The 15642-nt window shown below is 37.1% G+C and overlaps 1 protein-coding gene and 1 long non-coding RNA gene across 3 annotated transcripts in view; one reads left to right on the plus strand and one right to left on the minus strand.

Annotated features, from left to right (window-relative positions):
* VCL (vinculin) overlaps positions 1-15642 on the minus strand; it is a 98137-nt gene that overhangs the window by 22985 nt on the left and 59510 nt on the right. The window contains exons 7-12 of one of the 2 annotated variants that reach the window (XM_059900071.1): positions 9488-9578; positions 8355-8502; positions 5155-5308; positions 4130-4305; positions 1802-1992; positions 387-586 (exon numbers count right to left, since the gene is read on the minus strand). In XM_059900071.1, coding sequence (XP_059756054.1) covers positions 387-586; positions 1802-1992; positions 4130-4305; positions 5155-5308; positions 8355-8502; positions 9488-9578 — 960 coding nt within the window. Of the gene's footprint in view, positions 1-386; positions 587-1801; positions 1993-4129; positions 4306-5154; positions 5309-8354; positions 8503-9487; positions 9582-15642 lie in introns of both variants that reach the window. The other variant, XM_059900070.1, reaches the window with a different exon arrangement.
* Positions 458-14370, plus strand: LOC132350697 (uncharacterized). The gene is made up of 3 exons (XR_009497987.1): positions 458-651; positions 6999-7338; positions 14312-14370. It is a non-coding gene; the product is annotated as an uncharacterized LOC132350697 (long non-coding RNA).

Below are 15642 nucleotides of genomic sequence, written 5' to 3' on the forward strand. Positions count from 1 at the left end.
ATGCAGGGGACATGGGTTTGAGCCCTGGTCCAGGAAGATCCCACATGCTGCGGAGCAACTAAGCCCGTGCGCCACAACTACTGAGCCTGAGCTCTAGAGCCCGTGAGCCACAACTACTGAGCTCGCGTGCCACACCTACTGAAGCCCATACACCACAACTACTGAAGCCCATACGCCTAGAGCCCAAGCTCTGCAACAAGAGAAGCTACCTCAATGAGAAGCCCACGCACTGCAATAAAGAGCAGCCCCCGCTCGCCACAACTAGAGAAAGCCTGCGCACAAAAACGAAGACCCAACGCAGCCAAAAATTAAATAAATAAATTTATTAAAAAAAAAAAAAAAGAAAGAAAGAAAGAAATGTAATGATATGTGCTCCCAAGTTCTACCTTTAAAGAGTCTTGGAGCTGAGATGCAAGGGCTCTCGCCTGAGGACTCTCCCCTTCCCCTCTGGCAGCCAGGTCAGCCAGCTGGGCCGTCAGCTGGTCCACTCGGTCACACTTTGCAAGAAGATCTTGGCGATAAGGCCCCATCATGACATTTGCCAGACGATGACCTTCGGCCACAAGCCCTCGGATGGCAGCCTGACCTGCACCAAGAGGAAAACACTGAAACTCACATAGACCAGGAGAAGCCAACCACCGTGCCATTCTGGTAAAGATTTCTTTTCTTAATAATACATTTAGTGGGGTTAGTGGGTTTTTTTCCCCTATCAAGACAAAAAACTGGGGGAATATAAAAAACGTAAAAAAATATAAACCACCCATATCCCATCACTTGGAGACTGATATATTTGAACATTTCCTTCCAGTCTTTTTTAATGCATTGCATGCTCCTATACATACATGCATTTCTCTTTTACAAAACCAGGATCATACTATAATTTTTATTCCTTCCTTCTTTTTATTTAACGTGAGCATTTTTCTACATCATTAAATATTATTCAAAAACCATGATCTAAAATCTATGCAACATTTTATCACATGAACCATAATTGTTAATATTATTAAATATTTACGCTATTTATATATTCTCATATGTAACTCCTTAGAAACATCTCTAATTATTTTTAGAATAAATTCCTGTAAGTCAAATCGCTGAGTCAATGGGTATGAACTTTTTTAAAGCTCTTGACATATAATTCCAAATTGCCACTCAGAAAATTTGTACCAATTTATTCCTCCACCAGTAAATTATATGTCTGCCTGATTCCCCAACACTGGGAATCACCAATTAAAAATTTTATCTTTTTCCAATGAATACAGCAAATGAAATAAATAGATCTTTCAGCTTCAACAGGCTTGCTATCATAATACGACCTAAATTCTTATAGATCCATTCCTAAAATCTCTCAAAAATCAAAATTTTAGGTTATCAATTCTACAGGTGATTGTGTGGTACAGGAGCCGTCACAACTGAAAACAACCTTGGTAGTTAAGTGTCTTTTACTTATTTTCAAAAATTATATTTAACTGTGAACTTACTAAGGACTGTAATAACAGAAATACAACAGAATGAAAGTATACATAGACTGGAAATAATTAGCTCAAAGTTTCAACTGCAACCTGAGGACTTTTCTATTTGCCTGCAGCAAAATCATTTATTTATTAATACTTCTTGATTAAATCACAGGAATTTTATTGGCTACATTTGGAGGTGGAGTCACACTGTGGAATGACTTACTCACCAGTGGCTAAAGAATCCCTTCTGTACCTAATTACAGATGATACAGGATCTCTATTAACACCTTGCTTATCTTCACTGAAATAAGTTTAATGAGGATTAAGTGCAGTGATGATCTTACCAACTCCCCGGTCATCCACTGTGGGATTATCAATCCACCGCTGTGCCTGCTCAATCTTGCCCTCAAGGTGGACAGCTGCTTTGGCAGGTCTGCTGTTGGCCACAGCCTTGTTGGTTTTGGTCTGCAAGTTCTGTAGGGCCGTGGCCACCTGTTTGGCCAATGCTCGGGCCTCTGGGGAATCTCCTTTTCCCCTGCAGAGAAAAATATAGCCATCCTGTCACAAAGACACTCTTTACATTGAGATGACTTAATTGCTAATACAAATGCTAATGAGATGACAAACTGCTAATGATTATTATTAACTTGGTTTGAAAGGAGAGGGATTTATCTATTTGACCCTTAAATAAGCAATTAATAATATAAATTCTGATTGTTTTGCCTCATTAAGACAGTTAAATATGTTGTAGTTAAATATGAGTTTGGTCAGTCTGGCTCAACCAAGCTCAACCATTTGGTAAGCTGAGCTCGATCAGTCATCACTAGGTTAGCTGACCCCTGAGCCTGCCATCTCAAGTCTGACTCATTTTATATCTCCAGTCCACTAGGTCATAGAAAAGTAAACTTCAGGATAATCATACCTGGCTCACCGATAAAAAGGCAAATATTAGTCTACCTGACAGAATGACTAATTTAGATACTATCTTCAGAGTTCCTTTATGATTCTAAACTTTCATACTTTCTCCATTATAAAGCTGGACAAAGAAGGTAATTACTATGGTTCTGATCATAGCTACTCCTGCTGCCAGGAAGTTTTAGATAGACAGATAGATGGATAGAAAGATAGATAGACAGATAGATAGATAGATAATAGGAATAAGTAATGATGGCATGTGACCAAACTTGGTCTGCTGTTATCACTATTATCATTAATTCTCTCTTCATCATTAAGAAACATTAATGAGTGCCTGCTATATATATGGACTTGTGTTAGGATCCTGAGAACACAGTTTCCTCCTCTGAGTATTTTTAAATCTAGTAAAAATGTAAAGACTATATTAATTAGCTAATGTTAATGAACAGAGACCAAAATTTGTAGACATATATTATTTTACAATTGTCCAATTATACATTTTCCCAGCTACATAATTTTATATTTGGGGTATAAAATAGTGACCCCCCAAATGACTGAGCTTGATATAGAATCAAACTTGAGCTATTACTTAAGCTGCTCTCTATCACCACAACCTCCTGCCTAAAGTATGTCCACCGTGCTCCCACTCATTCTTATTTCAAGGTCTGAGGCAGAAGTTTGCTTTCTTAGCTAACGTTGGTCTCTTAGCCAATATGAGATTTGAAAGGACTCTAAAGTACCTCTTTGGGAAAAGGTTAGGCACTCTCCTGTGGAAGAATAGGAAGTGAAATACACAAGTTAAATGAAAAGTCAAATCTCACAAGATACTTGACTATGGTTATTCCTGGAGAAGTGACTGGAGGACTGAGGTGGGAGAGAAGCAACTCTTACTTTTGCCGTTGTACACTTTTTTAATGTTCTTTTAGCATATGATGCAGTTGTGTTTTTTTCTAAGACAGAAAAATATCTTTCAAAAGGAGAAAGTGACACTTCTTTTCTATATAATCAAAGTAGATGCTATGAAAGCCTTATCTGTCTCACCGATTAAAACAAAAATATCCCCTTAAGAGAAGAACCTGCAGTGAGGATGTCATATTTAAGGATCTTTTATAATTGCTACATAAGAAGTAACACTGTTGGTCCAGGAAGAAAGTATCTTCTTATGCCTCCACATCCCACCCCCTAACACACACACACACACACACACACACACACACACACACACACACACACACAAACACACACAGCTTTTCATAGCTAGCCACAAAAGTTATTTTCCTCATATGCCTGGGAAACAGACAAGTCACAAACATGGTGTAGTACTATGTCCTAGCTTAGAAATTTAAAAAAATGGATCTCAGGGATTTCCCTGGTAGTCCAGTGGCTAAGACTCTGTGCTCCCAATGCAGGGGGTCTGGGTTCAATCCCTGGTCAAGGAACTAGATCCTTCATGCCGCAACTAAGAGTTCGCATGCTGCAGCTAAAGATCCCGCATGCCACAATGAAGACCCGGCGCAGCCAAATAAATAAATAAATAAATTTTTAAAAATAGATCTCTTAAAAATATTTTTTTAAAAAATAGTTCTTAGTATCCTAAAATTATTAATTTAAAAATATCTGCCCTCACCACGTCACACAGAATCAATAAGAATACAATGGAGGAGTATCATATGTGCATTTAACCTATAAATTTCAACAATATATGTGCTTAGGGGGAAAAAGAGATTAAAGGACAATTTAATTGATTAAATACATACTGTCTTCGTAGATCTGCTAATTTAGAAGTCAGAGCAGATATTTCCCCAAGAGAACGTAGAATGTCATCTCTCTCTTTAGGATCATCACATAATTCTGCTATTTTCCGAGCTTCAGCCAAAGCCCCTCGAATCTGTTCTTCTCCTTCTGGTCCACCATTTGGATCTGCAAGCCAATTCTACACACACAGAAATAGAAAAGAAGCACACTGTGATCTACTCATGAACCAATTTTACTAAACTTAACAAGGCCATCAGAAATATTTCAAAAGTAATCATAAGGCATACCAGCAATTGTTTTTATAATGCTGATCCTTATTATTTTACATCAGTTCTTACTCAGGCAAAACCAAATCAATCTTTCAGCTATTTATTTATTTATTTATAGAGATATTAATATTTGCACGTGTGGCATGCAGGATCCCAGTTCCCAGACCAGGGATCGAACCCACCCCCCTGCAGTGGAAGCTCGGAGTCTTAACCACTGGACTGCCAGGGAAGTCCCCCTTCATCTTTTTAAAAATGACTTTTTTCTTTCTCATTAGGATGAAATATCTTCATGAGCTTTATCTTTGAATTGATCACACCTTATTAACTCTTCAGTTTCTTAAACATTTATGTTTCTTCATGAAATGCTTGAAAATCATTTTACAGTAGAGTAATATCAGAAAGCTTTAACCCTTTTACATTGCTATGACCAAACACAGCTGTGAATTCTGAGATGAAGAACAGGTTTAACATACTGTAATCTCCATCAGGAACTAGGAGAATGGTACTCAGAATGCTTACTTTTAACTAACTGAAGTATTCAAAATTAAGATCTCTATTTCAAAATATGGATAAACATTAGTCTTAAGCCTGTGGTGGTAGGGGACGTGTTAACATTGGCAACTACTGGGTATCAGTCATCACTTAGAAACACCCATTATCCACCCATAGAAAATTAGGGGGGGAGGGATACAGGATATTTATGGAACATTTCTTTTTCTCCTTTATTTCCCACCCTTCCTAAAAATCATCATCGCTACCTGAGCAGCATCGATCTTCTTCGCAATGCTCTGCTTTGAGTTGGTCATGGCTTCCAGCTTGCGGGCTGCATTTTCCACTTTTGCTGTGAGCACATCCAGACCCTGAGACACCTGCTGGGCTTTCTGCATGGCCACCGGTGAGGCTCCTTGTCCTCTACTCAAACAGATAGATGCTGCTGTTGTACTCTCTCAAATTCTTAATGGCAAAATATTACTAAAAGCACAGTATATGTTCTTTTACTAACATGTTTGTCCTTTTCTTTTTCTACTAAATCTGCGATAACACAAGGAAACACAGAGAGAGAAAAAGCAAACACCCAAACCATCTAATTTCTCCTTTGCTCTTAAAAATAATACACAGTAGCTTCAAGGAACTGCATAACCACTTTAAAGACCAGACTTGCACATTTTGATAATAATGATTTTCCTCTTGGTGGTGATTACATAATCAAACCTAATCTTCAGGGGGGAAATGTGCTTGTGATCTTATTGCTATGGAGGGTTTTGTTACCATAGTATGTATGCTTTAGAAATAAACAGCCCATTAGATTATCTTATTTATGGGCAAGTATACATTGAAAATGTTTCAGGAGGCAGCACGCATAGTGCGACTGAAAGCATACCACACTGGGACCAAGTAGATCTCTGTTCAAATCCTGGCTCCTGCTACCTGAGGAACCTTGGGTACAATGTTTAACTTCCTTGGGCTTCAGTTTTCTAACTTAGAAAATGAGGGGTGGGTAGGTAATAATACTGGCCCTGCTTCTCAAACAGAGTGGCGTCAAGCAAAAAGAAATACTTGAAAATACTTTGGCAATAAAGCAATACACATATGTAACTATTGTTATTACAGAATTGTCATTATCATAACCTAATGGTAGTCTTAAATATCTACCTTCCACTCCTATGCAACCTATAAGTATCCAAACCAGATAGTACTGAGGGAAAAGGGCACACAGGGACAAGAAACCATTATTTCTCATCATGTTCCTAAAGAACTAATTTCACTATTTTCCTCTCTCAGAAGTGGTATGCTACTACTACAAAAAAATGATGTGAGTTAGTAGAAACTTGTTTTCCCTTTGTAAGAGACCTCCCAGGTCATAGCAAAGTAAGACCTGCCATCTTTTTATACTCATATTTTTGAATCCACCCAGCCTGGTAAACTCAATGATAGGGGTGACAACTTTATCATTTGGTTGAATGGAATGGCTGATCATCATAACCTGAGCTTCTGATTTTAGGATAAACTACAAAACAAACCTAATAATAGTATGGGTTTGTCATTCATCTATCTATCCTCTTTTTAAATTTATATGTTTTTCATGTATACCAATATTTGAGGTAGTGAACGCAATAATATTTATTGCCAGATATATAAAAGGTATATATATATATACCTTTTACTTGTACTTGACACCTCCCTTTTACATGGCAGAGGAGTCTAAGACTTTTGGAAATATACTTTTTATGTTTTAATTTGCTTTTTTCCTTCAAATCTAGTAATTCATCATGAGGAACATTGTTTGTATAAGAGTCTAACTGTGAAAAAGTAAAAATATTTATGGGCTACATAATTTTTCATTCAAAATAAAAAGTTTGAGTACCATGGAGGGGAAATATATACTCACAACCCTAGAAACTCTAGGTGACTGAATAGAAGAATACCAAAGAGGAAACTGTTACTGAGTTTCAGCCACTAAGCCGTTAGAAAGCTAGGCATATTTAAGAAAGGATAACAAGGAGACAGCTTTGTAATCTTTCACTGTGAAAGGCTATTGCAGACTCCAGTGTGAAGCAGGCCCATTGGGGCTCCTCACTGTTCCAACCTTTTCTCTTTACAGATTTATGGTCGATCCCGTGCAGCAACTACCTCGTTCTCTTGCTCAGATTCATCTTTCTCTAAATACATACAACTGTGTATTTGAGAATTCCAACTGAAAACTGTCTACCACACTGTGAAAAGGCTGCAGACAAAAGAGCCAGCAGTGAGAAATCAGAAGAGCCAAGAATCTTGTCAAACTGCATTGGCATTTCTCCAAATGGGAACAGAACTTCTTTTTTGTCCTTTCTGTAAAGTTCTTGGCATGCTCGTGGCAGAGGAGACTGCTTCACAGCAAGAGAAAAGGCCCACTGCACTCAATGAGATCACATTTATTTATGCTGTTCCTTCTTCCCTTTAAGGTAAAGGCTCTTAACCTGAAGCCCGTGGAGCTTCCAGGGCTACAGTGAATCCATGAACCTCTGGAAATTACATATAATATTGTACGGGCATGTTTATATGTGTCTTTTTAGGTAGAGATTAATGGCTTTCATCAAATTATAAAAATGACCTTGGTCCAAAAAAGGTCAGGAACCACTCCTTTAAGAACTATATTCTTAAGTCCATTATGTTAATACATTTGAGGCCAGGTGTAATGGTGTGCAACACGTCAAGGCGTGTTCCTGAAGCCTTAGTTTGTAGGGAGACCCTATACTGTATTCCAATTATCTCAAGATGTTTCATGACAATCTTGAAGCAAAATTAAATTTCATTTATACTAGTGTGTCATCATACCTCAATTTTTCACAATGTCCACACTATAAAATTCCATAAAGATGAGAATCTTTTAGAACTTCATTAACTATATGTATGAGTTCCAAACAAACCTATATTATACTGAGTTTTCTTAATAGCAAACTATACATATTTAATTTGGGGGAATGGGGGTGGATCCTAAAAGCCAAGACTTGAGGTGGGTAAGATATAGGTAAAAGAATTATAAAACCAAATGAATAATGATGAAATAGAAACTCAAAAGAGCCTAGAAACGACCAACGTAGAGGACAATCTATTTAACTGATTTTTAAAATGACATGTGAAATAATTCCAACGTTTTCACTCTTTGTTTTTTTTCTATCCAGCCTTCATAAAAGATATCTATGCACCTTATTTTTCATAAGCCTATGGCTAGAAACTAAAAAAACAAATTTCTATTTCAATTTCAACTTTACGATAAGGCATCTACATATTTTAAAAGTTCAACAAAAGGAAAATTCACTCCCATCTCAAAAGAATTAGTAGAATATAATATCTACGCTATCTATTAGCCAAAGAGAACTCAGTAAAATTCACAGAAACTTGCTTTCTGAATCACTCCATCAGGAGCGAGATCCCAACTGTTACCACTACCGCTCTGGTGAGAGCAGAGGAACTTTACCTGGCTCGGAGGTCAGCCACCTGATCAGTCATCTGCCCTAGCATTTTGCAGGTTCCCAGGATCTCCCTGCGTTCTTTGCCTGCACAGAGTTCACCAACTTTTCCAGCTTCATCTAAGATCTGCCTGATGGCCTGTTCACCAGCATCACCTAAAACAAAGAGATTTTCAAGGTAGTTCCCTGCTGGCCTAGTGGTTAGGATTCCAGGCTTTCACTACCATGGCCTGGGTTCAATCCCTGGTCAGGGAACCGAGATCCCTCAAGCCAGGTGGCACAGCCAAAAAAAAAAAACAACGAGAGAGAGAGCTGTTCAATATCTACATTGTTGATCCATTAATTATTTAGAAAGGATGCTTTACAAGTCATTTCATTCATAAAGGAATGGATGATTTTAAATGAAAAGACAAGTGAATAGAAAGCAATACATCTGAGAGCTAACAGCCAAGCACTGCCCTTACAACCATAGGGTGAGGTTTTAACCACAGAGACTGCTCAAAAAGATCCTTGGAACCATACCCATCTGGAGATAATAAGCAGTTTGTGGCAAGCATGTGAATGATGAAAGTAGACTCTAACAATTTAATAGTACTCAACGCCTCTAAACTCCATTAGGCTTTTCACATTCATTCAAATATTAATCTAAAACTGAATAAATATTAGATTAGAAAATCCATAATGCGTAGCTCAATAACCTATTTGGGTCTTATCTTTACACAAGTCAACTTTGCTTCCCAATTCTTATTAGCGTCATCATTTCATCTGCTTAATTAAGTACTCTGTTGACGTAAATGGAAATCTGCCCAATGGGAACTAGAAAAGAAGAGCTTTTATTCAAAGTAATTACCTTTCTGATTCAGGGAAGGGGTGAACCAATAATTTGGCAAAGAATGCCCAGTTCACTTTGGTTAATTCCTCCGTAATGAGAGGTAGTCTATGCCCTTCATCCTTTTAAGGACCAGTAATACTTCAATTAGTCAAAACTATCAGAGAATGGAGTATGCCCCTAAATGTTGCAGTAGTTATCTCAGGATTATGAGATTATGAAATGATTTTTCTTTTTTTTTTTTTTTTCTTTTGTTTGCCTGGTTTTTAGCTTTTTGCTGTATCTATCAGAAAAGTAGAACCAGAGGGTTACCTGGGGAGGCACTGGGGTCACGGAGCCAACCTTTAGCCTGGTTCAGTTTGGAGTCTATGGAGGCCAACGCTCTCTTCATGGCTTCAGTGTCCTTTTGAAGAAAAAGACCACAAGTATTTTCTTTGCAAAAACTAAGATACCATGATACAAAGTAAGACAGAGAAGTTACACCATTAACATACAATAGCTACAGTAGTCCTACAACAGCCTTAAAAATATTCTCATCACAGCATAACGCTTATTTCTGTCAAAATGCAGCATCTTGCATGCAAATCTTCAGTTAATTCTGTTTCCTAGTCTCCCTATTGCTAAACTGTGAAAACTGGTAAAACTGCTCAAGCCAAAAGATGTTCAATGTCTTCAGCCAGAAAAAGCCCTCTTGTCACATGCCTCATTATCAGCCTTTCCACTAGTCAACAATCATCTACTGCAGCCCTGCCAAAGCTCTCCCAGCTTCAGGGAAGCCTCATTAGCATGTGGCACCACAAACCACAGTTCTTCTACATCTTGTTTTGAAATATACACACACTGCTTGATGTTTCACTATGTTTAATCTGAAAAACCTGGAATTACTGGTTGGAAGAAAACTGAAAATTTTAATCTAGCAATTTAGTTTTAATTCCACAAATAAACCACTAAATGTAATACAAGAAAGAAGTGTCTTTCGGGCCTTCCCTGCCACTCCTCATCCTTAGTTCCCTTACCGTCCCTAACCTGGAAGAAGAGGCAGGATAAAATAAGTGGGTCTCAATTTATTGTTTACAATCAGGATTCATAATGACTTGCATAAAACTAGCATAAAATCTCCCAGGATGTAGCATGAGAAGTCCAAACAACAGACTAATCACTTTTAAAATATATATATATATATTTTAATAAAGTTTTTTAAGTAAATAGATATACAGAAAACAATATAACAAATATGCACGTACCCATCCTCACAACTGACAGACTGGCCATCTCTTAAGTCTATTTAACACCTTAAAAGACAGCCTCTCTCCCTTTTGCTTAGGGAACTGGCTCTTACAGAGTCCATCCATCAAAGCACAGAGTTAACCTCTGTAACTCTAGGCAATGCCTTAAATCCCTACCTTTTTTCAATTTCCAGTCCTGTAAACCGAGGTTCTTCAAGGTGTGGTGCCACCAGTTTTCCACATGGGGGCACTAGGAGCATCCCCACTTCCAATTCAAACAAAACCCAGCAGCAGCACCAATAAGCATTGGAAGCACTCATAATTAGGCTTAAGGTCAGCAGCCTGACCCCAGCTTTTCCAAAGTACCTATTCAAATTACAGGACTCTCAGCTTTAGACTCTCTCTTTCCCCATCTAAACAGATACAGATTTGGCTATCTAAGGCTCTAAATAACAAATTCTCAGCCATGGCAACTGAAAAGAAGTGAACTAAATTACTGAAAAAATGGAAATAAAATATTTTTATTATCAAGTTATATGAAATTATGATAGCTATCTATCAATAAAAGGCAGTCATAAGAGGATCTATTTCAAAATCCATCTGTAATTAGTACTGTAAGTAGACAAGTGGCATTTTTTTAAGTGCTTTGATTCTCAAATGGTTTAAATATTTGCTCTTCCTTCATCTAGTTCAAATTAATCTGTACAGCAAACCTTGTCTTCAAAAGTCAACTTTAGCTTAATTCCAAATTAGCAAGGCCCAAATCAATATCTTTTGAAAGAGAGTCTCAGGCAACTCCCAACCTCAAAGAGTCGGATAGCCTTTAAGGTCTAATACAAGTTATAGGACTTTGTCTAGATACAGATTAAAAAAAAAATTCATGATCTCTCACCTAGGAAGTATTGTACACACTCTGAAGAAGAGAAATTATAGCCATGTAAAAATACTTAATTTAAAATCTATTAATAACCATTTCTCTAATACACTTATATTTTCAGTGAAAAAAAAAATAGATACTTATTACATTTCAAGAATCTCAATTCAATGGGAAACAAAGATCAGAAATTTTTCAGTGTCTATTCTAGCATTAAAGGCTACTAGTTAGGAAACTAATCTTAATTGAGCACTTCCTACATGTTAGGTTCTACTTTAGGCATTTTTTCCCTCATTGCTTCATTGAACTTCAATTTTTAATGTAATTTAATTTTATAAATTAAGCGGCTCAGTCATAGAAACACAGTTTGATCTCAAACCTCATTATTTTCTATTAGATGAAATTCAAGAATTTTTTTTCTTTTACCAAAGAGAGTTGCCAGAGATTCCACTAACCTTTTACAGTAGTCAGCAAATCTTTTGCCTTGCCAATTTTGGCTTGGTTAATACTGCCCAGAAAATTAGCTCTATAAATCAAATTCATAATCCTCACTAACCTAAATAACTGCTTTTATTCTCCACTGCCCCAAAATGATTTGAAACACAATAGAAAAACTGGTTTTGCTCTATTCAGTATCCTCAAAAGTCACTGCTTTTTTCTCCCTAATAAAGCGTGGTCACCATGCTTCAAGGAAAGAATCTGATTCTCAGGATGTGACTAATTTGGTCCTGAGTATGAGATGTGAGAATATCAAGAACTTAACATTAAGAGATGCTCATTTTCTCCTAAAAATAATCAATGGCAAATTTGCAATGAAGCTGCATTTTTACACTGGGAATTTCAATTAGTTACCAAAGTTTTTAATAGCATGAATTTTAGACAATTTTGGAGATTTAAAACAGTCACTGAGAGGGCCACATTAAATTCTTTCTGGAATAGAGCAAATTGTGAAGAATCATTTAAACACAATACATTTTAATGTCATATCTATTAAAAGCAAAAATGTCTATGGGAACAAATATTTTGGTCTCCTAAGAATCTCATAAGAATTTCTTTTGAAGGGCAATGTTTGTTATGGAATTGACAGAATTCTGACATAAGCAACAAAAGAAGTATACTAACACCGGCTATAATATAAACAAATTCAATGAACAACTAGGACTAAGAAGCAATTTTGAGATATATTTATAAAGGGTAAAAATAATCATAACTCTGGGGTCAACTACACTATGTACCATAAAGCTTTTTGTTAAACCTTGTCATGTAGGTCTAAGTACTCAGAATACACTCTGGGTATGAAACAGAAGAGAAAAAAACTGTACCCTCAATAAGTACTGTTCTCTGTAAAATCTCAAATTTGGGAACCAGAAAAGTCTCCACCAATCTCTTCTCTGTTTTTGTTGTTGTTGTTGTTGTTCTTTTTTTTAAAGAGTGAATATAAAAAAGACCAGATCTAGTCATGTAGCTTTGGAGACAGCTGTCAGGGATCTGATACCCTCCTGCTCTGGTCCCTTTTACTGTAAAACTCTGATGAGTTCAGGTTTTAAATGAGAAAAACCATCGTGCCTTGGCACTCTGCCACACATACCAAAAGTCAGAAGGACAACCTAAAAGACTCCTTTTTACATGCTTTTCCAGGAACTGAAACACTTATGAAATTTAATATAAAGTCAGACCTAAAGAACACTGAATAGTACCAAGAACCACTGAGTTCCTCCCACAGACGATCAAGAGGAACTGCGGTAGGGAAAGTGAGCTTCTGCATTCCCAGGCTCTTGAAAATTTTAAATTTGGGACTAAGGACCCCCTCTCATTCACTGCCCAAGCTACTCTCCCTTTTCCACTAACACCTCCTGCCCCCACCCTTCCCACTCCAGCCCATTCCTGACCACATTTCTACCCTCAAGTCCGTGTTTTAAACAAAGATGTTTCTGGAAAGATAAATTGGGCAGTAGAACAAAATCTTATAAACTACATTTAACCTTGGAGAGAAAGTCACCTAGCCCTGAGCCTTCAGGCAAGCTACCCTCCCAGGCATCAGTTCCTCATCCCCAAGAATACCTTCTCAGGGCTTCTGTGCCACCTATGAACACACAATCAGTTATACCAACTAAAAGATCACTTGGATCAGAAGGGAAATGTCAATTCCTGTAACATGTCGGGCTTTTCTCCTTTGGCTGGGGGGAGAGGATAAAATATTATAAATGCCTAAATTAACTATTTATCTCAAACTCCAAAAGATAAATCCTTTGTTGTATTAGCTGCATACTAGAATACTAAAACTAATACTTCATAATAGAATACTAAAAGACTCATAAAAAGCTCATATATAACCTTATTTTTTTCAAAACTGAAATAAAAATCAACCCTTAAATCCTCAATGGTCTGCAGTAAGGGCAAGTTATTATAGGATCATATGTTCTAACCAGTATTTCCTTCTTTGGTAGACTAGAGTAATCTGTGCAAGACATCTGAGTCACTCACTACATTTACCCACCACCAACCTAGGCCCACAGTGGTAGGAGACACACCACAGGGACGAATTCTGAATAATAGTATCTAATGACTCAAGATGCAGTTACAGGAACACCTACATAGGGTTCAAAAATTCTTAGCAATGAAATGCTTTTTAAATTTTTCTCACTTCCTCTTTTTTCTCAGCATGCATCAAGATACAAGTAATATAAATACCAAAAAAAAAGAGATTAAATATAGATTGCTAAATTTACAAAGGGTAAAATTAGAACTGTGTTTAAACCCCAAATTCTTTTGTCTCATAATGTATTCCCAGGAAAAATGCTAAAATAGTTTTTAATAATCATTATGATTGTTGATTTAGGAGGGGAAATTTTTTATTTTCAAAATACAATGAAGTGTTTAAAGTCAAAGTACTTGTAAACTTGTAAATCGGCCATTTGAATGTAGGTATAAAACGTAAAATAATCAGCTATTGCATTGCCTCTTTAAAATCTTATTCGGCAAGACGCACTTTTACCAAGAATTTTTTCCACTTACTTTCTTCCCCCACTTTTCTAGAGGAACCATCACTTTCCAGGAGAAAACTGCACCAGTGGGGAAGCATGAAACAAGTATGGTAAGACAAAGTTAATTCTTTACTGGTAGGGGTGAGAGGAGGTAAAAGATATCGTATGTATTAAACAGACTGGGAACCCAGGGGTCACAGACAGACACAAGGTCTGATTAATTCACTGCTTACAGTTGAGCAATGAAAGATGCATAATGCTACTAAACTGAAAAATAACCAAACCCTAGTTACCAATTTCCATTTTCAGGGTAAAATTTTTTCTAAATATTCTTGCAACTAATAAAGACAATTACTCTTAGGGGGTAAGGGAGGTAGAGTGGATAGGGATGGGGATGAGAGTGAGCTGTGTCACGCATATCCTTTTATAGCATTTTTTCAATATTTATTTATTTGTTTGTTTATTTATTTATTTGGTTGTGCCAGGTCTTAGTTGTGGCTCGCCAGCTCCTTAGTTGTGGCAGGCAGCCTCCTTAGTTGTGGCATGTGAACTCTTAGTTGCAGCATGCATATGGGATCTAGTTCCCTGACCAGGGATTGAACCCGGCCTCCTGCATTGGGAGCATGGAGTCTTAACCACTGCGCCCCCAGGGAAGTCCCTTTAAAGCATTTTGATATTTGAATCAGGTAAATGTAAAACAAAAGCAAAATGAAGTTAAAAAATAAACATTTCTTGCTCATTCTGATGTCATTATGTACTTAAGCTTCTTTTAGCTGAACTAATTTTATTTATTTCCTTTCGTTCTGATAGTTTTACAGCATCCTAACAGTCTGGTTCCTTCCAGATCAGCATAAAACTGAGAAAGCTATTAGACTGTACACAGTGGGGACCAGATTTATATTTCCCTTGTATATGCCCCCAAATGCCTAATCTTCCTCCTGAAAAACTCAACTGACCATGGTTTTGGTTTGGGTTTTGGTTTTGGTTTTTAAAGAAGCAGCTGTCGGCACTTGCACAAAATAAAGCTCAGTCACACTTAGTTACTAATTGATGGATGACTTTTCCCCTCCAAAAATAGAGAAACATTAAGGTTGCAAGGCCTGCTTTTCTTTTTTACTATTTCTCATCTGCTAGAAGCAAAGGGAAGAGAATAAGGAAAGAGATTAGATTAGGGGAACATGAGATCATGGAGAACTACAGCTGATTCACAGCTTAGATAGCAGAACGTGCAGTGAGCCAGGTACTGAAGTTAGGAAAAACTTTAGGTACACCTGACTTTTTTCCTTTTGATTTTTAATGCTAGGATTATTGTGAAGGACAGGTGCTCCATCTAGACTCTCTAGCCTACCCATTTTCATTATGGCTTAAAACCTCAATGATGCA

The sequence above is a fragment of the Balaenoptera ricei genome, chromosome 16 (assembly GCF_028023285.1).
Source record: "Balaenoptera ricei isolate mBalRic1 chromosome 16, mBalRic1.hap2, whole genome shotgun sequence".
Lineage (NCBI taxonomy): Eukaryota > Metazoa > Chordata > Mammalia > Artiodactyla > Balaenopteridae > Balaenoptera > Balaenoptera ricei.